The 27888-nt window shown below is 37.8% G+C and overlaps 3 protein-coding genes across 9 annotated transcripts in view; 1 reads left to right on the top strand and 2 right to left on the bottom strand.

Moving 5' to 3' along the window:
* Positions 1-509: 509 nt before the first annotated feature.
* si:dkey-4e7.3 (uncharacterized protein LOC402865 homolog) lies at positions 510-15372 on the top strand. 7 transcript variants are annotated; one of them, XM_044131253.1, is made up of 8 exons: positions 510-638; positions 2256-2310; positions 2401-2509; positions 11662-11849; positions 11964-12143; positions 13827-13938; positions 14783-14919; positions 15025-15372. In XM_044131253.1, the coding sequence occupies exons 1-8, from the start codon at positions 577-579 to the stop codon at positions 15370-15372; spliced, it is 1191 nt and encodes a 396-aa protein (XP_043987188.1). In that variant the 5' UTR covers positions 510-576. The 7 variants fall into 7 exon arrangements, with proteins under 7 accessions (XP_043987188.1, XP_043987189.1, XP_043987190.1 ...); XM_044131254.1 differs by lacking the exons at positions 11662-11849; positions 11964-12143; positions 13827-13938; positions 14783-14919; positions 15025-15372 and adding exons at positions 2695-2888; positions 4758-4937; positions 5008-5119; positions 6148-6284; positions 7261-7689; XM_044131257.1 differs by having other exon boundaries at positions 557-638; positions 2418-2509.
* A 122-nt stretch (positions 15373-15494) lies between these two features.
* LOC122839557 (cytochrome c oxidase assembly factor 5) lies at positions 15495-17704 on the bottom strand. Its single transcript, XM_044131260.1, has 3 exons — positions 17452-17704; positions 15977-16060; positions 15495-15848 (listed from the first exon to the last, which is right to left on the bottom strand). The coding sequence occupies exons 1-3, from the start codon at positions 17551-17553 to the stop codon at positions 15807-15809; spliced, it is 228 nt and encodes a 75-aa protein (XP_043987195.1). The 5' UTR covers positions 17554-17704; the 3' UTR covers positions 15495-15806.
* Positions 17705-17868: 164 nt separating this feature from the next.
* mgat4a (alpha-1,3-mannosyl-glycoprotein 4-beta-N-acetylglucosaminyltransferase A) overlaps positions 17869-27888 on the bottom strand; it is a 35253-nt gene continuing 25233 nt past the window's right edge. The window contains exons 7-16 of the mRNA XM_044131252.1: positions 27717-27792; positions 26027-26141; positions 24974-25104; positions 24765-24872; positions 24594-24668; positions 24373-24491; positions 22823-22901; positions 22457-22517; positions 21166-21278; positions 17869-21046 (exon numbers count right to left, since the gene is read on the bottom strand). Coding sequence (XP_043987187.1) covers positions 21020-21046; positions 21166-21278; positions 22457-22517; positions 22823-22901; positions 24373-24491; positions 24594-24668; positions 24765-24872; positions 24974-25104; positions 26027-26141; positions 27717-27792 — 904 coding nt within the window. The 3' untranslated portion in view covers positions 17869-21019. The remainder of the gene's footprint in view (positions 21047-21165; positions 21279-22456; positions 22518-22822; positions 22902-24372; positions 24492-24593; positions 24669-24764; positions 24873-24973; positions 25105-26026; positions 26142-27716; positions 27793-27888) is intronic.

Genomic DNA, 27888 nt, shown 5'->3' with positions numbered 1-27888 from the left:
CACTAACAAATCTCTTTGCATTTACTCTCTTACCAGCAATATTAATGTTAAACACAGAATGATTATTAGCTGCCCACTATTTCCTACCTTAATTTTTAGTGTATTGTTGGACTCTTCAAGGGAAACGTTACAACTGTCGTAAAATTGTATTGCCTTATATGATAACTTGAAGATTGGAGTTGTTTTAAGACAATAACAGTCTCCTTTGGTTATGGCCCCTCTCAATTATCTTCAACATCCAGAACCAGCACTCTGGATTGATACAAAATGTAGACACCAAAAGAGATATTTACAGAAAAAGTAATATTAGTTACTGTTAACTTTTTGACAGAATGAAATTATATTCTGTCAAATATAATTTGATAGAATGAGATAGTTTAATTTGACAGATTAAACTATCTCTGAAAGTGAACAAAATGTGCAATACTGATTATGTCCAGAAGATGGCAGTGATGCAAATACTGATAAACACCGGCTGGCGGGAAAGTAAAGGAATAACTAGAAGGTTGACCCGGAAAAAGAAATACGTCAATAACGACAGCTGTCAGATGCTACTGACTGTATTGTGGTTTATAAATGCTATTTAATAGGTTTTTGCCGCCAGTAGCATCTCATATTGTCAAGATCTCTGTGAAAAGGTGAGAAGTTGCTATGCGTACTTCAACTGATAAAAAGACAGGAACATAAAAACAGTTTCACTTTCCTTACTGTTTTGTCTGCTGGTGATTGAGCTAGCAGACAAAACAGCCAGCTCAATCAAGTTTGCGCTTTTAACATATCAGTGGTTCTCGGTTAATAGAGATTTTTTAAATAGGGGTTCCATAGTTTTTGTTAATCCCATGTAATTCTCTAGTCTAATCTGAACCGGTGCAGTGTCGGTTTTTGTCTCCATCCATTGATTTACTTTACAGCGCGCGATTTTGACGTCTGTCGCGGCAAAATAAACTAGAAAAAAAATATTATTTATTACATTTAATTTCATTGGAGGATTTATATTTCATTAAGGAGAACTCGATTCGTCTCAAGCAGAAAATCACTAGATAGTTGCTAATGCTGAACAAGAAAAGGAACAAAGTTGACAAACTAGAATAGAAATGAATTTGTACAGAAAATGATACCAAACTAAAATGTAGAAACGTATTCAATGAAAATAAATTACATTCATAAATACAGTAATTAAAATAAATAAAGTACAGAATCTAACGAGGCATGAAAATATAAAAATTTCTTCAGAAGCAACTAAAACTTCTTCAGAGTTTTAGTTTATGCTTTTTATGTATGGAATAACGTACATTTTAAAAAAAATCCTCATTTATATAAGTAATACAAATGAGGTGTTTATCTTCAAATCAAAGCTGATGGACATTATCTGACTTGTAATGGGACATTTACATGTCGGTATGAATTTAAAGTAAGCAGAGGGAAACAACAAAACATTAATTTATGTTGAAAAAGCAACTCCTTGCCTAAAAAGATAATTTCACAACTCTTTTTGTCATTCTCCAGCACTTGGGCTCCTCAGGACCTAATTACACGTTCATATTTACTGTTTTTATTCTTTTAAGTCTTTAATGTAAATTGAAAAGCGTAAAAGAGCTCATGAATCTAAGTTATTTTATTGTGATTTTAATATCAATTGATCTTTGCTGATTATAGCTTGTTGCATAGGCTTTCAAACAACTTGAACTTTTTTTTGTCATGCTAAACCCACAAACCTAAGTGTATTTTATTTCACTTTTATTGGAAAGATTAACACAGTTAGAACATGTTTGTACAAATACCGTAACATCTGTAAATGTGGCACTCCCGTTAGTCAGATATTTGTAAAATCATCCTGTTTTTAGAAGGTATAAATTTTAGTCTAAACCAAACATGTGCCACGTCCATAACGACTAAGGAGAAAGGGTTTTTGTTATTTTTTTTTAAATAAAGTCAGCATTCTGGTGTACATTTTTCTACAAGTAACACACAGGAAATATATTGAGAAAAACACCGGACATGACCTTCAACACACCAGGGACATGAATACTCCTACTAGACGCTGTAAGAGCATCGTCACAGATTTCATACCGTTGAAAAATGTCAGAATGTCAAATCAATCTGCGAAAAAGCTACGATACAAAGATCTCCACAGAGGCTGTCTTTATTTGTTATTAAATACACAGCCTGAAGTAAATGATCTTTTTCCCACCAATGTGATAGTCTTCCACCTGAATTGAACTATTTCCTCTTTACTCATCCTTCTCTTATTCCAGTTTCTCTTTCCATCCTGTGCGGTCAGCTTGCTGCAGCGTCCCCACTCAGCAGTGGGTAAGTTTGCTCGGGCTTCACTGAGCAAACTGACTCAATCTACAATCCCACATTTTGTTTTCTTTTGGGGGTTTTTTCTTCCTGACACAGGGAAACATGTCATCCAGGTGTAAAAAGAGGAAAGGGTCGCCTCAGACGGCTGCAGAGCAGAACAGCCAGGAGAAGCAACTGCAAGCTCATCAAAACAGCAAGGAGGAAGGTAAAAAAGACGTTTTCACCGCTTTTATGCTCCACCCCTAAAAGAAAAACTCACTTCAGACTGAATTCAGAACTGGAGAGATTTGACCGTAAGGGACTAATAGCTTCCTTTTTCTGGTTAGAAGGAAGAAGTTCAGCTAACTCAGTTATTTTTCGGATTAAACAGATTCTGTCTGTGGGTTGCAGGGTTCAGGATGATGAAGAAGAAGAAGCTGCTGGTGGACGTGGACTGTGGCGTGGACGACGCTCAGGCCATCATGCTGGGGCTGGCCGACCCCAATGTGGAGATCCTGGGCATCACCTGCGTGCACGGGAACACCACGGTGGAGAACGTGTGCAAGAACGTTCTGCGGGTTCTCCAGGCCTGCAAAAAGCTGGAGGTGGGTGCAGAACCAAAACCACAGAGTCCCGAGAGAGAAATCATTATTTTCATTTAAGGAACGTTAGTATTTATTTGAGATATTTACATATTCTCTGTAATCTTTTAATTTTTTCTGTTATTAGAAAGCATAGTTCATCTTTGACACATTGCAATAATAAATTTTAAAAGTTATTCTACTGTATGGAGGTTTGGGAAGGGGATTGTTCTGTTGAATACCGGCCTTTCATCCAGCACATCAGAGCTGAATAAACCAGCTTTTTACCCAAGATAACAAGCATCTGAATCATTTTTATTGAGCTTTAGAATGTTTGATATGAGCAGCTAGAGATTTCAATCAGCATCCAAAATGCCACATTACTGGAATTTCCTAAAAATGAGAGCAGTAATTGTGTTGAATGACAATAATTAGCAGTCATTGAAATCATGTGAAAAGTCAGCCTGTTTAAATTATTCTGCCTAACAATGAGTTCCTCAAGTCACATGATTTAGAGAGAGAAGTGGACAACAAGTTCCTCTAAGTTTACAGCACAGACACGAGTTACATCCATCCTGTACGTCTCAGTCTTACACCACTTCCTTCCTTAGCAATTAAAGTTTAAAAGAAAAAGTGTATTGAAGACCAAACTGAGATTTATTTATGGACTAAAGTGTGTTGCAGTCATTGAAGTTTGAGGATGATTAATTTTGTTCTCGTTTCAGCCACAAGTTTGAATGTATTTTATTGGGATAGACCAACACAAAGTAACGCATTGATGGCCTCCTTTGTTCTGATACCCCTAAATGAAATATACCACAACTAGCTGTCTTTAGAAGTCAGCTATTTGTAAATTAAGTCTAAGTCAGCTGTTCTCAGAAGGTCTCAGATGTTTACTGACCAGTCCCTCCAGCTTTCCATGATTCCAAGATTGCGGAAATTGACGCAAAATAATTTTTTTCACTCTGATGCATAATTTTTAGTTTATTGCAAATTTTTCTGCCAAAATGGTCAAAACGTTGGGTTTAAGTGATGGCTAACTCTCACCTGCAGGTGGCAGTATGTCTTACTTGGACTACACTGATGACTCAGCATTACTTGATCTCAAGTAGGACAACAAGTATCAAAAAAAATTGAGCCATTCAAATTCTTTAAAGAATAAAAATGTACATGTATTCAGCATATTTGCTTGTTTTTCCATCTTTTTTTTTCTTCTATATCTAGATTTTGGAATGGCTTTAATGAGGAAAACTTATTGAAAAATCCCCGGCCAACATTTCTAAAGTAGCACCATAAAAATCTATGATTTTGAAAATCACAAAAACAGTCTTGAAATTCTAGAGGGACTGATTAGCGAACATAGTGGAACATCATCATAATAAAGGCCAAGGAGCACAGCAGGTGAGGGAGAAAGTCAACGACTTCATGAATCTGTCGTTAATGGAAAAATAAAGCCATAAAAACCATTTGCAGTCACATATCATGTTGAAGAAGGAGCTGCTAAACAATTAATGAAATTTCGAATCTGAGGGAAACTTCACAAATGCTATTTCAGCAATTTTTCTGCCTAAAATCCAGCAAAATGCATCAGAGTTTTTGTTGTAACATGACAAAATGCTGGAAAAAAGCTGGCTGTATCTCTTTTGGAAAAGAAGCTGTTGTGTTTTCACTTAGTCACACATTCTGATGATCTGACCTTTTCACAAAGGATCCAAAAAGAAAATTCAGTTTATTCATTCACACACAATCCAAACAGTCCATAAACCATAAGGTTTAGTTTAGACATGATGATGATGATGATGTTGTTGGCATTGCATCACACCAGGATAAGATGTTATGTGGTAAATTTGGACCAGTACATTTCTCACCGGTGCTCTTGTTTTCATTGGCTAGATTCCGGTGTTTAAAGGTGCTGCTAAGTCCATCCTTGGCATCACAGTCGGCGATGGAAGCTTCCACGGTCAGGATGGCCTCGGAGACGCCCCCGACGCCGGCGCTCCTAGTCTGGACCTGATTCAGGAGGAGAACGCCGTGTCAGCCATAGTCCGGATTGTTAATGAGAACCTTGGAGAGGTGAGAAGAGCCGGGTAAAACTTGTGTTACTGTTCGTTCTGCGTATCCTGAGTCTTTGTGCGCTGCCCAGGTGTCGTTGGTTGCCACGGCGCCCCTCACCAACCTGGCTCTGGCTGTGAGGATGGATCCGACTCTGCCGGCCAAACTCAAAGGACTCTACATCATGGGAGGGAACACTGAGTGTGAGTGAAACACTGATGGCTATAGGAGAAAATATTTATGCACAAAGTTAAATGAATCCCATAAATGTATTTGATATAAACAGAGACGGTGCCATGAAAAAGTGCTACAGATTTCTTCTGTTTTTGCTTTTATTTTTTTAATCACGCTTAAATGTGTCAGATTATGTAACACAAATTATATCGGACAAAGAGAAAATGCAGTTTAAGCTGATAATTTAATTCGTTATCGAGTTAAATGTGATCACCAGCATATTTTCAGAAGCTGTGTTAGATTCAGCAAACCCTGTCACAAAGGTCTGATTGCTGCTAGACTAGTTTAATCAATAGAACTTGACTGATAGCATAAATTACATAAAAAGATCTTAAAAAGCAGCTTATCCTGCCATAACCTTAAAAAAAATAATAATAATTTCTTTAAGGGATACAAAGGCATGTGTTGAGTTTTGTGTCTGTGGTTTCTGCAGTGGAAACACATCGAGGAGAGAAACTAACCCTGAAAACTACTCTGGTTGTTTTCTGTGGGGAAGATGCACATGACCTCAAGCAGAGCGTGTATTCTTCACTTGGCTATGCATAAATTATGGTGATCGTTCTGTATTATAAGTGAGTCCACCTCAGCTGACTGTAGTTTTTATTCTGATTCCGACTTTGTGCAGAAAAGAGTTTTACTCAAAAAAAAAAAAAAAGGCTAGTTTTCATTTTTAAGAAAAAGGAAAAAATCCTAAACTTCTCCTAATAGCCTGTGGGGAAAGTCTGGTATTGTGTAATAACATATTTCCTCCTTTAGTCAAATTTTTCTGTTTCTGTAACATATATATTCTCTGCAGTTGAAGTAGTTTTGCAGATTAATTACATAAAATTTAGATTTATTTAATGGGACTCAGAGGAGTGACTTAAATCTTTCCTTCTCGCTCTTTTAAAGCTCTGCTGCCCTTCGTCTCCCATGCATCATGTCCTCACCTGAGTTCGATCTTGGTTTTGCAGAACTTTAATCTTTTTTTTTCTGTCACGGTTCTTCTCCTGTTCAGCGCGAGGGAACACCACAGTGTGTAGCGAGTTTAATTTTGCAGCTGATCCAGAGGCAGCATACGTCGTTCTGAATGATTACCAGTGTGAAACTTACCTGGCGTGCTGGGAGTTCACCTGCTACAGCCAGCTGCCATGGGTAAGGCTCCTTCTAACTCCTAAATCTAATTTGTTGTTAAATGAACTAAGGCATCCACCGCAACTGAATTACTTAGAATATTGTGTCATTGTGCAGCTCTGGAGCCACAAGTGGCTTTTTGGACCTTCCACTATGGCTCTTATTAAAGTAATAAAGAACCAACTGATGTATTTAATTAAAGATATAACAACAAATGCAGGTTTTGGCAAATTTTCTTTTTTTAAATTATTTTTAAATGCAATAATTGCACGAAATATTCACAAGAGAGTGCGACCCCAAAACACATTTTTGTCATTCGATTGGAAACTATTGGATTAGATTCTGTGCCCAAAGAATTTTGACTTTGATTTTAAGCGCTCACAGTGTACATACATTAAGTAGAAATATATATAAAGTTTAGAGGAAATAAATAATTTTTTTTTAATTGAATGTTCTACAAATATCAACATCCCATAGAAGAAACTGTATCCCTGCCACTTTATTGCAACATCTTTTGCATCTTTCTTGGTTTTTAAACCTAAAAATGGGGATAAAATTATTGTTCTTTTAAATGCTAGAACACATTTTCTATATTTATTAAACCTTATAAAAGACCATGTAACATTTGCAGTCCTAAATAAGTGTTATTTATCTGGAATGGTGTCGTCTTGTTTTAGTTTTTACTGCTGCTCAGATATCCTGAGGATTTGTTAAACGGTGCGTTTTATTCACAATGTCTTGTGTGTACTTGATGTTGGAGCAGTGCGATTCCTCACACTGCTTTTTGAATCAATGACACAGACACATTATAATAATACGTCCTTTAACTCTGTTCATCCAAGGTTGATTTAAAGAACTATCCACTTACGGATGTCATTTTTCTGCTCCTCTGAGCCTGAAAAACAAAAAGAAAACACCGACCTGATGATTTCTGCGCCACATTTTTCTATTTATGACCGGCACGTCGTTCAGTTTGTGCCCGTTTTCATTTCTCCAGGACTTCTGTGACGTCTGGTTGGGTCAGGACAGCGACAAAGCTCGCTTCATGGCCAAGATCTTCCGCCATAGTATGGAGGAGGCCAAGAAAGACAGCGGCTGCCTGGGATTCACGGGCTTCGTTTCCTGTGACTCGTACGCCATGGCGGCCGCGCTGGACGACTCGTTCGTCACGGAAAGCGATTGTTATCCAGTCAGTGTTGAGCTGACAGGAACTCACACCAGAGGAATGATGATAGTGGACGCTCTAGGGCTGCTAAAGAAGACACACAAAGCGTGTATTATGAAGAAGGTGGACATGGAGAAATTTAGAAAGATGATGATGGCAGCTTTGAAATGACCTGAGTGAAGTTGGCCTCCCCACCTTCTTCAAATCAGACAAAATTGGTGTCAAACGTTTGTGCTACGTTTGTGCAGCAAAAATTTTCGTTTGTGCCGCTATCATTTTAAAGATATAAAGAAATGATTCTAGAGGTCATCAAAGGTCAACCAGCCCCCCCCCCCAACTTCTTCAAATCAGACGAAATGGGTGTCAATTAACTCGACTATGTTTGTGCTGGTTTGTGCAGCAAAGATTTTCATTTGAGCTCCTATCATTCTAAAGATATAAAGAAAAATGTTCTCCAGGGGTACTTAAAATGTGTGTGTATATATATATATATATATATATATATATATATATATATATATATATATATATATATATATATATAAAAATATATTTTATATTTAATATATATGTATATTAAAATTTTATGTTCTTGTTTAGCAAAAATTGTCATTTGTACTGCTATCATTTTGTAAGTTGCTAACATATGAATACTTTAATTTTAACCTGGAAGAAATTCAATTCAAACTTTGTCTTATTTCAAATGAACAGGTTGGTTGACCTCTGATGACCCCTAGAACTTTTTTCTTAATATCTTTAAAATGATAGCTGCACAAACGAAAATCTTTGCTGCACAAACCAGCACAAACGTAGCCAAGTTGATTGACACTTATTTTGTTTGATTTCATAAAAGTGGGGGGGGCTGGCTGACCTTTTGACCTTTAACCTTTCATCAATATCTTCAAAGCCGAAGCAGCACAAACAAAAATCTTTGCTGCACAAACGTAGCACAAACATTTGACACCAATTTTGTCTGATTTGAAGAAGGTGGGCGGGGCCAACTTCACTCAGGTTTTGAAATGACCTCTGCGAATGGAGGGAACTTCATTTCTTAGGAAGGTCAGACGACACGGTGATCCAGGTGAAAGTCTGACCATTCACACCTGGTGTTGAATTCCATCATGAAGGATCAGATCATGATCCTTCATGATCTGAAATGTGTAACATCAGCCAGAGGGTGGTCAGCTGGTCATCAAACTGTAAAGGAGGCATCTTACAAAACCGGGAGACAGCAGAGCAGCACCTTCTCCAACTACGGAGAGCTGCACACTTCTTTTCCAACTTGTCTCTCGCTACCTCTGCTGGCACCGTGGAGGCAAAAGGAAGGACTTCATCAATCAATCATGAATAACATCGGGCGTCGCTTACCGCCCCCTTGTGTTGCTTCGGGCTTTTACTAGGACAGCGAGATGCCATGAAGACGTTATGGGCCGGCCTTGGATGTAGATTTGAAAGTGTCTTCAGCCTGAAGCTTTCGTAGAGGACCTGTAACTTTTTAATGTGCGTTTTATAGATTAGTGTTTTATTGAAAATAAGTTAACTCCAGACCTCCATGTGCAGCTACATACAAACAATAATAAAACATGTTCTTGTATGGAGGGAGAAATATGATTGTGCTCCAACCGTAGAAACTGTCAACGGTTTGACCGTTGTGGTTAAACATGAAGTGTTAACTTTCTAGAGAGACCAAGATTTTGCAGAAGCTCTAAGAGGTTCAAAGTTCATCACTCGTATTTGATTTCATTTCTTTTTTTAAAAGGCTTTTGTAAGCTTGGCACTTCTTTTCCAATGTTAGACAAGAAACCCCGTCTACTTTAAAAAGAAAATGATAACTCAGAGATGGCATTAGATTTTTCTTGTGTGTAATAAATGCTGAAAATGTTTATGTTTAAATGTTGTAAATGAACAGAAATCTAAAACTGATCATTTAAATAAGCTTCTTTGTGCCTCTGATCTGATTTAAGCATAAATACTAATTTACCCGCAGCAGCCATTTTAAGGCAGAGTGAATCCGCCGTGTGTCGAGTACGGCCAAAAACATCATGGCCGCACATCGGACGCTAAACCGGTCAAGATGCCAAGCTACATTTGACGTGAGAGCAACCTCTGCACTTTAAAGAACCAGACTGCTCTACAAATGTGGAATCAAATTAAAATGTGTGTTTTTGTCATTTCAAGCGTTTTCTGTAATCTGCGGTCCAACTCGTTTATCCCCGTCAATAAACTCCAAAATATCTCCATGTTGTATGTGAAACTTTTAATAAAAAGTATGCTGAGACTTTTATTTTAAATGGGAAGATTGACAAGGTCCCCTCTTTTGTCAGAGTGAAATGTGATTTAATGGTTTCCCTTCAGATGAGAGATTTTAAACGTATCTAATGCATTTTAGGGTAGTTTTCTGTGTTATGGCAAAAGATAATAATCTTTAGAAAGGCTGAGGTTTGTCTGTTTTCTTTCTTTTTGGCACCAGTATTCTTTGTTTTGTCCCATTAAAATTAATAGTTTTTTAAGTAGTTTATTTTTATTTTTATTTAAATCCATCAGCCAGTTTTCTTTTAAGTTGTTGTCAATAAATCTCAGCCTTTTAGTTGATTCTTGTGGAGTCATTTCCACCACCATTGTGGTGTCTAGAGTATGTGAAAAAATATTTCTCACCTCTACATATTTATTCTGACATATTAAAATCTTTGATTGCCAAACAAATGTTTATATTGAACAAAAATAAGAAAATACAAAAGCCTGTTTTCAAATGAGGACAGGGAAACGAGCTATCCAGACCAACCTAAGCTTTATATGTAAATTAATTGCTGCCGTTATTAAATGAGTTATTCACATTTTTGGAAAGCCGAGTCAAATCACACACACACACACACTGGCTGATCTGTAGAATCGCTTGATTAAAACTTGCCCAATCTAAAGAAATTCAAGATCAGATGAGAATTAAGTCATCGACATCCATAAGTCTGGAAAGATAGAGTCATTTCTGAGAGCCACAAATGGAGAAAAAAAACATTAAACAATCCAATTTAGATTTTTAAACAGGCTGTACATGCTAAAAGAAACTAATCTGGCTAAATAGAAACATTACTGCATAGAAGAGTGGGCTAAAATGTCTCTTCTGGTAGTTGTTGCTGCTCAGCGGCACAACCTGTAACTAGGCTAACGGATGAATTCACGTAAGGTCAGGTCGATGTTAACAGCTGATTTTCTCCCTCAATTAAAGATTTTATTTTATTTTTTATGAGCTCAGACTGTTTTATGGTGACATTTGTACAGGATTTGAAATATGTTAATGTTTCAAAAAAATCAGAAACAGAAGAAATCTGGGGGGAGACGTAGGTTTTAGCAGCACTGAGTGAATTCTACGTCGGCACAAATAGAGGAGTATTTTCAAACATTCTTCTTATAAAGAATCTTGTGATTTTCATTTAGACAGCTTCTTCTTTAAATTATCTGTACTTAACAAAAAGCGCATGACAACCTGCTGAGAATTTCCCAAAAGGAACCTGAATTATTCTGAGAGGAAGAAGCAAAATCTTTCAGTGTTTTGTGGCGTGGCAGTCGCAGTGATGTCGTGAGTCAGATTCAGAAACATCCCAGCTGGAGCTGCAGTCTACGGCGGAGACGATACAGAACTGACCCTTCACTGGAAGGCAGGAGATCTCAGACTTGGGACATTTCTGGGCGTGTGCAGGTACTGAACAGAGATCACGCAAAGTGACCTTTGCCCCTTATTTCAGCTTCTTTCTAGGAATCAGGGTTTATCTTTTGTTTTAAAGTGTGCTGTTGTATAGACTATATTTAAAAACATTGAATCTGTGCCAGTGATCCTGAGGGCTTTAATGAGTTCCCCAGATTTACCTCTAAAGCAAAATTGTGTTTATTTACAGTCCACGTAACAATTAAACCGTCTGCTACAGTTGAGTAAATTATTAATTAACATCTGGCTTCCTGTTTTGTAACTTTCGTCATGTACAACCTGCTCATGATTCAGCTGGTTTTCTGCTCAAAGGTTGTTTTCAGCCGACTGCCCCGGGCTACATTTAGTCAGGAACTTCAACCTCTTCATACTTCCTACATCAAGGTCCAGGTACGTGCGAATGTTTCAGGTCATTTGTGAGGATCTAATTAGATGTTTCAAACGTCCAGTTTTATGGTAAATTCAGACTGTATTGAAAATGAAACATTTGAGGTCGTCGTTTCTGAGTCAGACATGAAGGCGTGCTCTTGCAGGGTTCAGGATGATGAAGAAGCTGCTGGTGGACGTGGACTGTGGCGTGGACGACGCTCAGGCCATCATGCTGGCGCTGGCCGCCCCCAATGTGGAGATCCTGGGCATCACCTGCGTGCACGGCAACACCGCGGTGGAGAACGTGTGCAAAAACGCTCTGCGGGTTCTCTGGGCCTGCAATAAGCTGGAGGTGGGTCAAAGTAGTTACACTCATTATCTCTGTTTAGGGCTGTTACATGTTGGAACGTTTTGAAGTTGTTCTCTTTGCATTATACCAAGTTCTCGCTCATGTTGTTCGGGCCAGATTCCAGTCTTTAAAGGCGCTGACAGGCCTATCCTTGGGAAAAGACTAAATGCGGGATCCTTTCATGGGAAGGACGGTCTGGGCGACGTTCCTGATCCCGACGCTCCAGGTCTGGACCAGCTTCAGAAGGAGAGCGCCGTGTCGGCCATAGTCAGGATTGTTAACGAAAACCCAGGAGAGGTGAGAGACGCAGGATTGTCAGACCTACAGGATACGTTTGATCGTTTCCTCCTCATGTACACAAATCATGGTCAATGTGTGTGTTAAAGAACTTTAGGGAGCAAACGGCATTATGAAGATCAAGAAACAGAGACTGTAAAAACAAGATTCATAGCTTCAAACTGTTCAGTGAGTCCGTCCTGGCAGGGAAAGCATTAATCTGAGAAGCATCCAAAGACATGGTAAATTTATATTTACCATAGTTAGAATTAGGATCTCTAACTATCTTAGGTAGAGCCTAACTATATGCAAACGTTGCAGAAGAGACTGAACTTTTTATGCCACAAATCACAATGAGGCAGAAAACTATCAGTGCAGTGCCCTGAACGCACCATCCTCACTGTGAAACAGGGTGGTGGCAGAGTCATGCCACGGGGATGCTGATTTCACCCCGGACAACGACCCTAAACATACCGCCAGAGCCGCATTGGAGTGGCTTATATCAATGCATATTCATGTGTTAGAATGGCCCAGTCAAAGACCAGACAACAAATCAGCTGAGAATCCGGGGCATGACTTAAAGATTGGTTGTCATAGATGTTCTCCATCCAACCTGAAGTCAGCAGTCTGTGGTTTTTATGTAAAAAAAAAAAAAAAAAGTGAAAAAGTTTACAGTGTGTGAATACTTTAGCTGGGCTTGTTCATGATGTGACAACTTACTGCAGGGTTATTTCCTGAGAAAATTTAGAGAGGATTTCAGTAACAAACTCAGCAGATCTGAGCATGTTTATTAATGGGTAATGGATCAAGAAGCAGAAATCAAAGATTTAAGCTGCAGAAAGGACCAAGTACATAAAAAGGGTTTGGTTAGTATGAATTTTAGATGAAGCAATATTAAAATTCTGCCTGCTTGGTACTAAAAAAAAAAACACCCTTCAGATAAAGCTAAACGGGAACACTTTAGTTAAAAAGTGAATGCTAATGTTTGTGGTAAAATACAGAGCTAAAGTCACAAAGACGGCATCATGTATCGTAGTCTTATGAGCAACTGTGTACTCTGTATTATGTGATGACATGAGGGCACGTGATTAAATACTAAATTCTTTATAAGGAAATGTTTACATATCAGTGTTTAATCTTGTCTTTTTCCTTTGATTTTGGAAAAGAAAGTGGAAAAGTAAGATATCACTTTCTGGTCTTTAAGTCTCCTAGTGACATTTTAGAGATTTGGGAACATCTTGAGCATCATCACTGGAGTGAACTCCTGTAGATTTCCAGGGATGAGTTAATAGGCAGCTGTTTTGAATACATCATTTTGTACACGTCTTTTGGTGTTTTCCAAATGTTTTCAGTCCGCTTCAGATCCCTTAACAGACTTATAAACTGCTAAAGTCAAGCTGAACATATCAGGTTTAAACAGGGAAAACCTTCCAGAAATTACTGAGCAACAAAGTTCTCATTATGTGTTTCTAAATGTTACTTTCACAATATTAAGCAGGAATAGACGTAGAAGTGTCCGCATTTGTTCCACACCAAAAATAGCATTTTTTTATTATCACACATATTTTTAAAACGTCCATACTTGTATCAGTATTGCATGAATTGTTTTAAAATATCCACGTGTTTGTGTAAAAAGCAAACAAAATCAAAAAAACAGGTTTTCCTAGGGTGTCCTTATTTGTTCACGTTCTTTACATCTCTCAGGTGTTACTGGTTGCCACGGCGCCCCTCACCAACCTGGCTCTGGCTGTGAGGATGGATCCGTCTTTGCCGGCAAAACTCAAAGGACTCTACATCATGGGAGGGAACACAGAGTGTGAGTGAAACACTGATTGTTGCTGGTTTCAAGGAGTCAGCTTTTATCGCAGCTAAATGGAGGTCACAGTATGTTATGCTTTTAGGAGTTACATTTGGTTTAATACAGAAAGCATTTTCAAAGTAAGAGTGACACAAATTCTGGTTTTATTGCTAATAGGCTACATTTTTTAAATTTTTACTAATCAATCCCAGAAGAATTTTTAAACTGGATGCCTTTCTCTTAATAAGGCAAAGAGGCAAAATCCTTTTAAAGTTTTGGATATGCAATTATTCACACATCTCCTTCCGACAGAAAATCTGACTGCTTTATTTTATTAATTAAAACAGCACATTTAATTCATTGTTGAGTTACTAAAATAATTCACAATAACATTTTGTGACTTTAGTTTTAAAAATAGTATTTTGTGGGTTGTGAGAACTTTTGGCTTTGTCATTTTGTCCCTCGCAACAGAAAGTTTGTACATCACTTCCAAAATGCGAAAACTTTTGTTGTTTATAGTATTTATGATATATTTATCACTAAATAGTTATTTAGTTGAAAAAGACGTTTTTGTTTTTTTACATCATTTTCCACAAATTTTGACGTCCTATTGGAGAAAATCCATCCTTCTTCTTTTAGATTAAAGGAAATGGTGGATCTTAATAAACCACATTTCCTATAGTAGATATTTATCAATATTGTGGGTGATTTTTTTTGTTTTTTTTACAAAATGTTATGCCATATTTGCAGCTCTAAACATGTTTCACCTTGTTGGACTGAAGACAAAAAATGACTCTTTGGTTTGTGAAAGTTGCAGCGCTCTGGTCTAAACCGGCTTTCGTTTCGTGGTTCTGTTCTGCAGCCCGAGGAAACACCTCGGTGTGTGGCGAGTTCAACTTCACCGCTGATCCAGAAGCTGCATATATCGTGCTGAATGATTACCAGTGTCCAACCTACTTGGCCTGCTGGGAGTTCACCTGCTACAACAAGTTGCCTTGGGTAACCTCTCATCTCCATATTTTCTCACATGTGGATGAATGTGGCTCATCCTCATCATTTATCCACGGTAAACGTTGCACCTGCTGAATGTTTTCGTTCCTTCAGGAGTTTTGCGACGCCTGGCTGGCGCAGGACAGCCACAAAGCTCGCTTCATGGCGAAGATCTTCAGCCACAGCATCGAGGCGTCGAAAACCGAACGCTTCGAGAAAGAGTTCATCGCGGGTTCAGGCCTGATTTCCTGCGACTCGTACGCCATGGCGGCCGCCGTGGACGACTCCTTCGTCACAGAGAGCGACCGGTTCCCAGTCAGCGTGGAGCTGGTGGGCACGCACACCAGAGGGATGATGATAGTGGACACTCTGGGCTTACTGGGCAAGACGCACAAAGTTTTTATCATAAAAAAGGTAGACATGGAGAAGTTCAGGAAGATGATGATGGCGGCTCTGAAATGAGAGTTAACTTGACACTGAAGGCCGGTGCTGCTCTCCACACGTTTTGTGGTTCCCTTAGTTTTTGTATTGTAAAACCCAGTTACCTCAACAATGAAATGACTCCACTTTAAACAGACAAACCCTTGACTTTGGTCATTTATTCAAGTTGGTGATTTTCATTCAAAATAACTAAATAAAATGTTCTAAGGAGGAAGGAAAACACGTTGAACGCTCCAACCAACGAGAGCTCTCGTCTTTTCCCACGTTAAACATCATTAATCCTGCTGTGGGTTCTTTCACATCCTGTAGTTTGTCGCTACTCTTCCCCACTTCTGCTTCAGATGAGGCGTTCATAATGCTGAAGATGCAGCATCACACACGTTGCTGCATTGACATCAGTCAACACAAGCCTACAAACTGTTCAGTCTGGTCACAACGAAACATTAGTTGGTTCCTCAGTATCCTTTTCTCCCTCTGAATCGCGACCTTGTGTCCAGCTGTGGATAGAAGACGTTTAAAGCTGGTTATTTTTGTTAAACATTAAAGGCCTTTAGTGGTTATCATTAAAGGCCTTGTACTAAACAGTGTCGTACAGTAACTGAGTGACTACAGCTGACTGACTCACCATGGACCTCTTGCACTCAAAGAATGACGTCTGCAGCGCTTTGCAGTGGCCTTCCTTCAGACACTCACTGGGCATCTTTCCCTCCTGGGAGACACAGGGACACTTTAAAACACACCGACCTACACTGAGACAATCACAAGAACTTTTAGAAAGGCCACTGATTAAGTTTTAGCCTTTGATCTGAAATTATGACAAGTATTTCTTCTTTAACGCATTTTCTCTATCAAATACATAAAATTTGTGGCATCAAAGAAACTTATTTTAATTGCTTTAAATAGAAAATGTTGCAATATGTGACAGTGAAGCGTTATATTTTTTCTCTTGTTTGGAAAGGTTCCTGGTACAAGTGCTCTGGTATGTTCTGATCAGAAATCAGTAATGAACAATAAAAAGAGGTTATGTCACTTTTGTTGTAAGTTACTAAACTTTACATCATCATTGGTAGCTATTAGTCTCACAATGAAGGAAATGGAGGTCGCCTGAGAACCGTGGGCTTGTTCCAAGTGATTCTACTTTAGAAACAATTGTGCCTGGATGGTCCAGCCACTCATTAATCAGTATTCCTGGCTGCCATTACAACATAAAGACAAAACATCATTCTCAGCATATCAGAGGAAATTATATTGGAAAGTATAAGTCAGGGGATGGATACAAAAGAAAATCTCCAAGGCACTGAAAAACCCTTGGAGTTTAGTTCAATCGTAATCAAGGAATGGAAAGAGTACGGCTAATGTGTAAATCTGCAAAGATCAGGCCTATTATATTTAGAAGTCAGCTTATGTTTCCATTATGTCACTTATTGCTAGATCTTTTTTCTGCTTTTGATTTCTACTGTTTTTCTAACTCTTGTGTTTAATTATTACATTCTGATGTTTTTTTTATTTTATTTTTTTCATTATTATGTTCGGGACTTTAAAACTGTTCTATTTATAACGGTTTAATGTGCGTTATAAATAAAGCTGTATTGGATTTTAAAAATGAAAAATTCTTCTCAACCTCGTTTTTGAATAGGATATTTTGTCTTTTAATACGAAATTCACATTTTTAATTACTTTGCTTGTAAAAGTAAACATTAACTCAGCGTTTAGTATTGGCCGTGTGGCTGTACCGTCGCTAGAAAGCGACTATTTAATCAGAATATTAGTCAGAACATTATCTTGTAAAATAATTGTTTCTGTTTGAGGCTACAAACATTTTCGCTACAATTTATAATTTGTTGCACAACCGCATGCGAAGTTAAGCTAGTAAACCATACCTGAAATACTTTTACCTAGGCATTTGGTTTAAAAATATGACATATTCAACTACGTCACTGCTAAATAGAGCAACTATTCTCATTAAAATGTTACATAAATTAATTGAAGAGTCCGTAACGAGCGTGTTTGGATTCAGCTGTGTAGTCTTATTTAATGGCCTATCCGGTGTAAATAGTTTTTTTTTATTTTCATTCGGACCTGAAGTGTGCACCACCTTACCTTCACTACGCAGTCATGCTGAAGGAGACAAGCCTTGAAGTCCTCTCTGATGCCAGCGCAGGCTCTGGTGTCCTCCTCTTTATCCTCGTAATATTTAGGCATTTTTCAGAAGTCACGCCAACAACAAGAAAACACACTTACAAACCAAGAGCTGCAAAAATTCACTCGTAAACAGCGGTGACATATAAATGTTATGAAATACTGTCAGCCGCCATGACTATGAAAGGCATGATGGGAAGACGGAAGTACCTGTGCATGCTGGGAACGTTTGTAGTTTTTATTTTATGTACTCAAATTATGTGACGTTCAAGTGAATTTCTGGCCGGGTGTGTTAATATTAGTATTTTAAATGAAACCTGGCGATGCAGTTGGGATGAGTGATGAGCGAAGAACAAAATCACAACACAAAAATGATCATTACTTCTAACCAGAACAGTCGTTTATTTAAAATTTACGTTCATGGAAAATTGATGCCAAAAATATCACCAAAGTCAGGCAAACACATGAACACGATGAAGGCACATAAACTGATGAGCATTGGAAGTGATTGGGTGATTGTCCTTTCAGCGTTTTGTTTTTTTTTTGTTTGTTTTTTTTTTTGTGGTCTGTCCCCCTTCCTTAAAAAGGAGCGGGGAAAATCCCGAAGATCACATGACAATTCTTCCCTTACATGTGTTCATTGTTTGTTTATGAAAACAGAGGAAACATCGTGAAAAGAGGAAAATGTCATTTTCACACATTACTGTGCTCAGCTTTCCAAATGAAAAGATGAACCAGAGAGACTGGACGGAGCACATACTTCGATTGGGTAAAAACCCATTTAGATCTAAACAAAATGTTTGTAAATTACATGTCATGAATGCAAACAAGCATAAGCCAGAAATTAATCATTAGAAAACAATCCCACCTAAAGGCACTTCACTAACCCCGTAGCAGTGAAAACAACAATCACTAATACAAAAGATCAGTCAAGTTTTACTTACAAATAGTGTCCACTGAGATAATTGGCCACAAACATGAAAATGTAGAAAGAAACTTCTTCAAACGGAAAAAAGTGATAGAATATATATTTTAGATGTATGTACAATCAGAAGTGCACTCTAATCATCAGTAGTCATGTCCTGTCCAATAAAAATTGACAAAATAAATGGTTGAATTTGTTAAAAAGATGAGTGAAGGTGAAAAGTGAGGTACAATGAGGACAGTGTGATTTAAACAAAAAAAGTAAAAAACAAAAAAACAATAAAGCAGTGCAAATATCGCTATGTCAGAGATTGAGCTAATATAACTACACCTTTCACTAATTTTGGACAGCAGTAAGATCATCTTTGACATCAGTTGATACTGTTATTTTTAAATATTAACATACAATGCATTTCTAAGGAAGAAACCAAGAGGGAACGGATTATAAAGATTTTGGGACAATTTTTAAGATAACTGTGTTATAAGGCACATTTTTCCTATTTTAGGCCCATGTCTACAACAGGGTTCCTACACTTCACATATTTCAATATTCCACATGTTCCACATCAGTTTTCTAATAGCCCAACCAATCTCTGGCCATTTTAACCAAGGTCATACTGATTTTATTTTCCTTTAGAGTATTTAGGGTTTAGTATTAGTGTGCTCCAAATATTAAAAACAGCAAAGAAAATGTGTTTTATTTTAGTAAAATACAGTAAAGATGCATTAGAGTGCGACTGCCCGTCTTTTGATGGCACCAGGAACTATCTGAAAAGCTCGGGTATAAAAACTTGATTTCATTGCGATTGCTAAATTCTCTCTACATTTAGCTAGCTTCGGTATTAAAATCATGATACTTTTACAGCTTATTGTATTGTACCAAGATATCAGGCAAGTTGAGTTTTGAGTTTCATCACAACAAGCACTACAGCTTTTAACTCTTCATACCGAGATACCAACACCTCAAGATCATTTTTGTTTTGATCATTTTCATCACTTTATCTTCAGAAATTGAAATCTCAAATTAGTGTTGTTGGTATAACTGAAATGGTTTGGGTGCTTTTACATGTACTACTTGCATCATTGTTCCATTATAGTGAGATAAAATCCTCACGCTTATTTTGTCATGACAGTTACATTATTTCGGTGTAACAGACTCCACAGCTTTAAGCAACTCCTTACACAGCAAAACCAAGACTTCAAGATCATCTTCTTGGTTTTCCCATTCTAGCCTGAAAAATTATTAAAATAAAGGTTTATAGCACATCGTTATCTCAATATCTTAAAAAGGTTGCGACTGATTGTGTTTGTGTTTTTGAAACGTCCGATTTTGCTGTTCTTGAAAGTGGAGCACAGAAGATTCTAGAAAAATAATTTTACACAAGTCAAGACGTTTGTTACAAATCATGGAGAGTGAATTAAGAGTTTCCTTAATGTGTAGGAACCCTGCAAACAGGTTTCAATGCAATTGAAATTAATGCGATTCAGGACTTTGCAACAAGGTGTATGTATGCCATGAATATAAGGATGCACAGAAGCAATTCAAATTAAAAATAAAAAAAAATGCATAAAAACAGACTCGTAACTACTGTAAACATCTCTTAGAATAAAAATATATTTTACCTCTTGTACAAATTAAAGATTTATTTCCAATAAATTAAGTCAACTTCATAGATCGTCAGTTATAGCTGTAATAATAATAATCATAATAATAATGTCATTATAACAATATATTTCTTCAGGGAAATTTAGCCAGGCTAATGTCCAAGTTAGTCGACTATAAACTGACCTCAAGGTCAAACAGCATGTCAGACAAAAAGGTGAAAAAGATTGGACGTCAAGGTGCTGATTTTCTTTATGGATCACTAGGCTGCCCTACAGTCAAATATCACTCAGATGGATTATGGAACATTAAGCTCACCAGCGTAACAACGGGGCGGGTATTTATTTGATTGCAGTGGAGAAAAAACAACATTTGTTTGGGCTGGTGTCGGTTGATCTAGAGTCACGTGTTGGAGGTTAAACCTCCACCATTTCTGCTCGGAACGGAGAACAACTGGCCTTTAGAGACGTAGACATTCTTGATCAACGCTGGGTTCGCTGAGGCACTAGAGAAAGTGCAATGCCCCCGCTCGCCCAGGTGTGGCAGCATTGAGTAATTGAGGGATTTGGCAGCTTCTCCGCCACCGGGCAGGTGGACTAGTTCTCTCCACCTGTAAAGATTCGGCCTCTTTCATCCAGCAACTATCAGACTGGTCTCCAAGCTGCTCAGCAACACAGTCGCTTTGAGAGTCCGAGCTGCTGCGAGCAGATGTCTTCACACCCTCCTTCGTTGATTGCAGACAGTAGCATTCCCATTCTCAAAAATAAATGAAATTCACAAGAGTGTGGGGGAGTCATGGAGAAAGAGTGGGGAGAAACCGATAAATAAGAGGCAAAAACAAAGCAAATCAGGAAGAACGGGGGCAGAGACCGGGCATTTCTTAGACAATTCTAAGCTCTAATCGCTTCTCTGCTGGTTGCTAGGTACTAGAGACCCCGCATTAGCAGTCTGGGAGATTTTGGCCCTCCAGGGGCTGTGATTCATGTGTCTCCTGCAGAACAATCAGCCAGATACCCTCTTTATGTGGATCTGCAATGAGAGAGCACGCCAGCTTTTCATTCAGTTATTCGCCTGAGTAGGCAGAAACAAAGAGGGGCTCCACATCTGGAAAAAAGTTGAACATGTCGTGACCTGGACAACTGACTTACCTCACTGAGGATGGCCCACACCGCAGAGTCTTTCTGAACGGAAAGCCGAAGGGCAACAACAGGGTTGAAGGCTGGATCTACCACTCCCTCTGCCACACCTTTCTCAAAATTACCTGAGTGTTCACACATGAACACACAAAATCATTTAAACCTCAGCCACCTTCACTGACTGAGAACAATACTTAAAATGCAAGAAACAGGGGCAAAATGTGAGTCATAGTTATAAACTGATGAGAGCAGAGAGAACAATTATCTTTCAAGTTATCAAAAAATGAAGAGAACATTACATTACATTAAAAAGTAATGTATTAATGTAAAAGCACAGTTACTTTGACCAATTTTAAGTCACCAGTCTAAAATATACTCAAATACAAATATACAATAGCTCATTAAAATGTTACTTTATGTAAAAGTTAATTAGTTTTATGAGCAGAAGAATGTTCCACTCGTAGACTTTATAAAATAAAAGAGGAGATATTGGTCTGAAAGTGTTTCTAGTTAAAGAACAGCCTTTATAAATAAAAATGTAACCTAAAATAAAATATGTTAACATACAAAAAAAATATTTGTGTGGTATTAAGTGTGTTTTTAAAGACATATTTGCAAAATCCTTGGTTTATTTGATTTTTTTCTCATTAATACAAGATTTCAAATGTATAAGAGTGGATTAATTTTCTCAAAACAAACCCAAGTAAAAGCAAAAGTTCACGTCTTCAAAAAGTACAGAGTACACATAAATTGTACTTAATTACAGCTACACGAGTAAATGTAACTAGTTACTTTCCATAGTTGGTTGTCCACTAAAACCTTCCTGGTGTCACATCATCAATATGATGTTCACATGTTTCCATCAACTAATTTGCAACTTTTTGCCTTCCCTCATTATTACTAACAAGCAGAAATATGGGTAAACTAAAGTGAACCTTTAAAAGCAATTTAACTAAAACTATTGATACTTTAAGTTGATCAGCGTTTAGTGAATCATTTCATTATGAATCCACGACTTCTTGATCGTCTTGGCTGCAAGTATGGTAGCCCAGGAGGCTCATTTCTGTTGGGAATGATAACAGGGAATAGAAAAACTTTTCTGTTCTTCCATTATATCAGTAAACATGTAGAGTTTGTTTAAATCTACTAGGATCTTATTGTGTCTTTAAGTCAAGTGGAGCTAAGAATGAGAAAAGATTAATATGTGGAACAGTTCTCAAACCTGTTAAGTCAGGCCCTTTCTCTTTAAAAGGAATGCTTGGGGAACCAATAACTGTAGAATTAAAAAATTAAAAGCTCTTACCAATCCTGTAAAAGCGATCTTCGGTTCGCTTGTACTTCTCTTTGGTCTGCAGTCCACTTTCCTAAAATGGAAAGACAGAAAACAAAATGTAAAAAGAAATTCAAATGTCACTGACGTACCATTTAAACAGCACTTAGCAGGCTCATTAGTTAAATGTTTTACAATAAATGTGTAAATTACATTCCGACCAAAGTGACAGAAGCAGTGATTCTGTCATCGGCCTCAGTACAGTCAAAAATCAATACACTACGTCCAAAAGAGCAACCACTCGATGTAATGTAATCAGGGCCTTTTGCACATCTCTCAATGACTGACTGTGTGGGCGTGTGTGTGTGTGTGTGTGTGTGGGGGGAGGTGTTTCCCTACCGATGAAGGTAGTATTTCCACTGTGGTGTTTTCAATCTTGTCCCCTGGGTGCTCCTGGTTTCCGCTGCGAAACAGGAACCTGCCAATTAAATCATGCATTATTTTAACATTTGCATCCAAGGATGAGCACCAGTTGCTTCAAACAGGGAGACAGTCCAACCAATATTTGTATGTCATGAAATGGGACACATGTGGTTAAGGCATTCTGTGCCTTGCAAAAGTAAGCCAACACAAAGCACTAGAGCAGTGGTCCCCAACCTTTTTAGTACAGTGGACCGGTCAACCCTTCGCCATTGTTTATTACTCATTCTGCTGCATGTTGGCGCACAAGACATAACCGACAGCTTCCGGTTTAGTATTTTCAAATTAAAAGCTCTTCAAGACTCAATACATAGAACAGACATATTTATTTATATCTTGCGCGGCCCGGTACCAATTTGTCCACGGACCGGTACCGATCCGCGGCCCGGTGGTTGGGGACCACTACAGTAAAATGATGCATTGTTTTTTCTATCTCTTCAGATCCAAATCCAAATGGGACTGAGTGGAAGACTTGAAATTTTGATGGACTAAAATACAGACAAGGTTGTTGCAGTAATGCGGCAGCATGTAAAACGGTTTATGGAGTACGAATATTTTTGCAAGGCATAGTAAAAACAAGCTGGCTACAGTTGTGAAAGACATGAAAGCATGTGGTTTTTAGATTTTCTGTTCAAAACATTTCTCAATGTTATGAATGCTACGTTCATAATGTGCTAATGTAGGCAGCTGAAGTATTCAAAAATATACAAGACGAACTGGAGGAAAATTGCAGCAATGTTCCAAGATTATACCTTTAAAGAAAGAAAATCTTGTAATCCTATTACATTTGAAACAATTTTCTTTCACTATTTGAATGGCTTTAGTTGTTATACTTAGGAGTGAATTGACTGCAGTTGTCTGTCCAATAACACAAATCTTTAAAATTCAGATTTTGGCCGATATCAATTTTATTTGTTATAAAGATAAAATACTCACTCAAAGTTCCATTTTTTTTTTATTAAAAAAAACAAAACTGTACAAAACCAGAGGAAGAGGAAGCTCTTTTAGTGATCTTCACAGATCTTTGAAGAAGTATATGAGATTGGCGGATAAGATCGGTTGCACATTTAGGTATGGGCATTGTACTTGTAATGTTATTTTTACAACTGCAGCCTCATTTTACCTCATTTCAACATGAACAAAGGGTTTTGGTTGTCTCTCCTCTCAGGCTGGTTTTAACCTGCTTCTATTTCTCCATCTTCCTTCCTATCTGCCTCACCACTGCAGAGCAGCAGCCTGAGAATGCTGAATTTAGAGCGCTCTCATTAGCTCACCCTGACCTCCAGAGACATGTGTGCACGCGCACACACACACGCACACATCCTCACTGAAGCCGACCCACACTTACTGAAGGACAAAAAAAAAAAAAAAAAAAAAGAAAAAAAAAGCTCTCTGTGTGTGCCTATGTCTGAAAATGTTTGGCCTGTAAGGTAAAGATACGCCTTATGTAGGGTGCTGCTGCTCCTAACCTTTCTATGCTAACTGGTCTGTCAAATTTAAAGAGGATGTAGTCTCCAGAAGTAGGTGTGATAGCCCAGAAGAAATCTTCTCCAAGGTACGTCTTCTCAAGACTGTGGCCCTGATAAACCTGCATGATGCAAAAGACACATTTACTCATAAAAAATGAATTTCAGTATGATTTAACTGACAACAATACAGAAAATATATTACAAAACCTCTGGAGTGTTACCTTCATGGAAGTGGAGACCTCTGCTGGGGGATTAACATGCATTTTATGGAGCAGCGGCTTCAGGAAGTCCTTATCCTACAGACGCAGACAGAAAGGAAACCACTGTTTCTATACAGGAAACAGATTCCCCTCACTCTGAACGTCAACAACGGTTAGGACACGAGAACTCACTGTGAGTTTCTGAATCTTTCCAGCAAGAGAAGAATGGAGTCCAACGTGCTGGAAGAGCGAGGGTCTAAACCGCACGCGAAGGCTGGATTTCTGCCGCTCACAGTGTTTCTGGAGGAAAAAAAAGATAAAAAAAGCAACAAATGAGACAATGATGAGATTAATCCCCGCAATGTTGAATCTCTTGTTTGCACATTATTGACAGGACATACTGCATCTTTCTCAGGGTTACAGACTTTGACCCAGAGAATATGGTCCAGCAGCCAGTCGATAGGCTTCTCTTTGTAGAACATAAAGATGAACTCAACAATGAGGTTCAGATCTGGAGCCTGGAACATTTTTCCTGTAAGAGCGAGAAAACTACTTAAGAAATGTTTCTTGTTCCTTCTTGTTTCAAGAAACTCCTGTTACTTGAAACTAGATAAACCCCTGAAAGAATCACAGACGCCACAAGAATCCAACATGATACAACATAAGAGTTTGCTTGAGATCTTTGACAAATTACTGAAGCGATAAAACAGATTAGAAATTAATTAAAAATGAATAAGTGACATGCTATAATTTGCAAAATATTAACAGCAGTTCGACAGAAAGCCATGCAGCAATGATAGTTTGATGTTTTAGTTCATGTTGGTGCCTATCTCAGACTCATACAGTGTAGTCTGTACATCCTATACAGATCGCCAGACTAACACAGTATATTGGTCGAAGGATTTACAAATGATATTTTCATTTTTAAAAACACTCAATGAAACGTGAACTACTTTTTTAAAATTATTATTAAAAGACTTGAGATGCAACAAACAAGCAGCCATTATATTTGCTAGTGTGTAAAACAGTTGGTTTTCTTGTGATCAGAAGTCAGAATTTACAAGTTCTCAGTTGAAAATGAAGCAAGAACACAGAAGTCTGAATTCATACTGGGGGTCGTGATCAACCCACAGTCATTGTCTGTATTTAAATCTGCCTCTTATTCCAGGAATTAATAATAATTTCATTGAGTAACTTTATCTTATCTTATTGACTGACAGTATAAAGCATTTTGAACTTTAGTAATTTTGCAGTGCTGTTACAATGAGTTATACCCGCAAACTCCATTATATTGCCTTTATAAGCAAAAAATTTACTTAATAAAAACTTAGGTTTTTAAGAATGCAAGTCATATAGTTCAAAAAATAGATAGTAGTAATAATAGCGCAGAAGTAGTCTGTACCATGCTGCATTTGTTTGGTAATTGTTTGAGGTTGATTTATAGAAGGTAATACCAATGAAGCCAAGCTGGGAGAACTCCAGGATCATCCAGTCCTCAGAGGATAGCTGCAGGGCGAAGTTCCTCATAGTGGCAAAATAGTTTGGCTTGGCAACGATGTCGTCCTCCAGCTAAAAGAAGCAACACAGAATAATAAAAATACCAGAAAAGAAACACTGTGTGAGATTAATGCGAGGTTATCCTTAATGGGGAGGGGAGCTCTTCTATTTTCACGATCAACATTGTCTGAGCTGAGCTAGGAAACAACTACACTAAACTAGAGGTTACGCTAAGGCAGTTGAAAATATTTTCTCATGACAATACCTCTTTTCTTTCCACTGAGCGCAGATAGAAATGGCATTTAATGGATGAGAGAAAAGGACGTTTTAACACAGTAAAGATTCTGTCAATTTCATTATGATCATAAACAACATCCCCAGATTACATCAGACAAGAGTTGGAGAAGCCCAAGAGATTTATGGTAATAGAGAAAATTGCTACCACCTTAAAAAGCACTAGTTAAATGCCGAGGGAAAGAAAATGACTGCCTTTTTTAATTTTCAGAAATAAAAACAGCTTTCTTGTTTGGTTTCATTAGGTTACTGATTACAACAGTTTCTCCTCTATTAAAGATTTGTTAGCCTTTAAAGAAATAAATTTTTACTTGTGGTAACACAAATATCTCATGCTCAAGATATTTAGAAAAAAAATTAATCTTCAATTTATGCACATTTACACAATGGGGGGGGGGATATCCAACATAAAAATATACTTTAACACAATCCCTTCATGTACCATTTCATCATAATGGTAAATATAAAAAGATTGCTAACGTTGCAAGCTTTTAAGCAAAAAGCAAGGATAACATCACCAACTCCAATGTCTCTCTGACAGGCTTTTTAACCAAACTGCCAGAGATTTATTAAGGAGTGGCAAAAGCAAATGAGGTGGATTAGCAGCGCTTGCTAACAACTGATGGTGTCATTCAGGGGATGTTACTGTTAGATATCTTCCCTGCAGCTGTTATATTGAGTTGTTAGCATATCATCACATGCATGAGCCTGTCATACAGCAACAGTTTTCAGTCAGAGGTCGAGCGCTAGCTGAGATCTTTCCTCCCCACGATGTCATCACTTTTTGAAATTACTTGGATGATACGTTTTAAGACAACATTTAATTTCCCTTTGGCATAAAAGTGTTTTTCAACTGAATTAAAGAGAAGTAGGCGTGTCTTTTTGGGGCAGTAAAAAGTGTTGAAAGCAGGAGTACTGTTGATTTTAGCCCAGGGGATTTTGGCATAAATTTTTATTTAAGTGGGATTCTTTCCCCACCAAATGTGTTGAGATTCCATGTTGTAAAATTTCCATGTTTCATTATGCGACTGGAGTCAAAAAAATACATTTCACACATCTTTAGCAGGGTTGCTGGTAAAATGGCTGGAACTGTAGCAGAGTTATAAATACTGTACACTTATCTTGACTGACATGTAATATTTACACACAATGGTTTATTATTGTAATAGTTCACCTTTCAGTGTGACGTGACAAAAAAAGCTTTTCGGACAATACATTTTAAGTATGTTGTGTTTATATACATGCTACAGCAAACATACCAAATTGAGAATCTTCTGAATTGTGTTACACATAATGATTCAGCTCCTAATAGAAGCATTGAAGACATTTCTGCATTAAAATTCAAGTACATACCTGGACATAATAAACCCCTTTGCTCACAGCATACATCATGAGAAAGGAATAATCCAGATTCTGCTTCGTTCGCCATCTGAATAAAAACAGAAGTCATTGAAACACAAACATAAAAATCAACCCATGATAGCCGAGTCCATCCTCCTGCATGTTGAGGAGTCTTACATTTCTG

This window comes from Gambusia affinis, linkage group LG11 (assembly GCF_019740435.1).
Source record: "Gambusia affinis linkage group LG11, SWU_Gaff_1.0, whole genome shotgun sequence".
Taxonomy (NCBI): domain Eukaryota; kingdom Metazoa; phylum Chordata; class Actinopteri; order Cyprinodontiformes; family Poeciliidae; genus Gambusia; species Gambusia affinis.
Note: the sequence above shows the minus strand (reverse complement) of the source record. Positions and strands in the feature narration are given on the sequence as shown.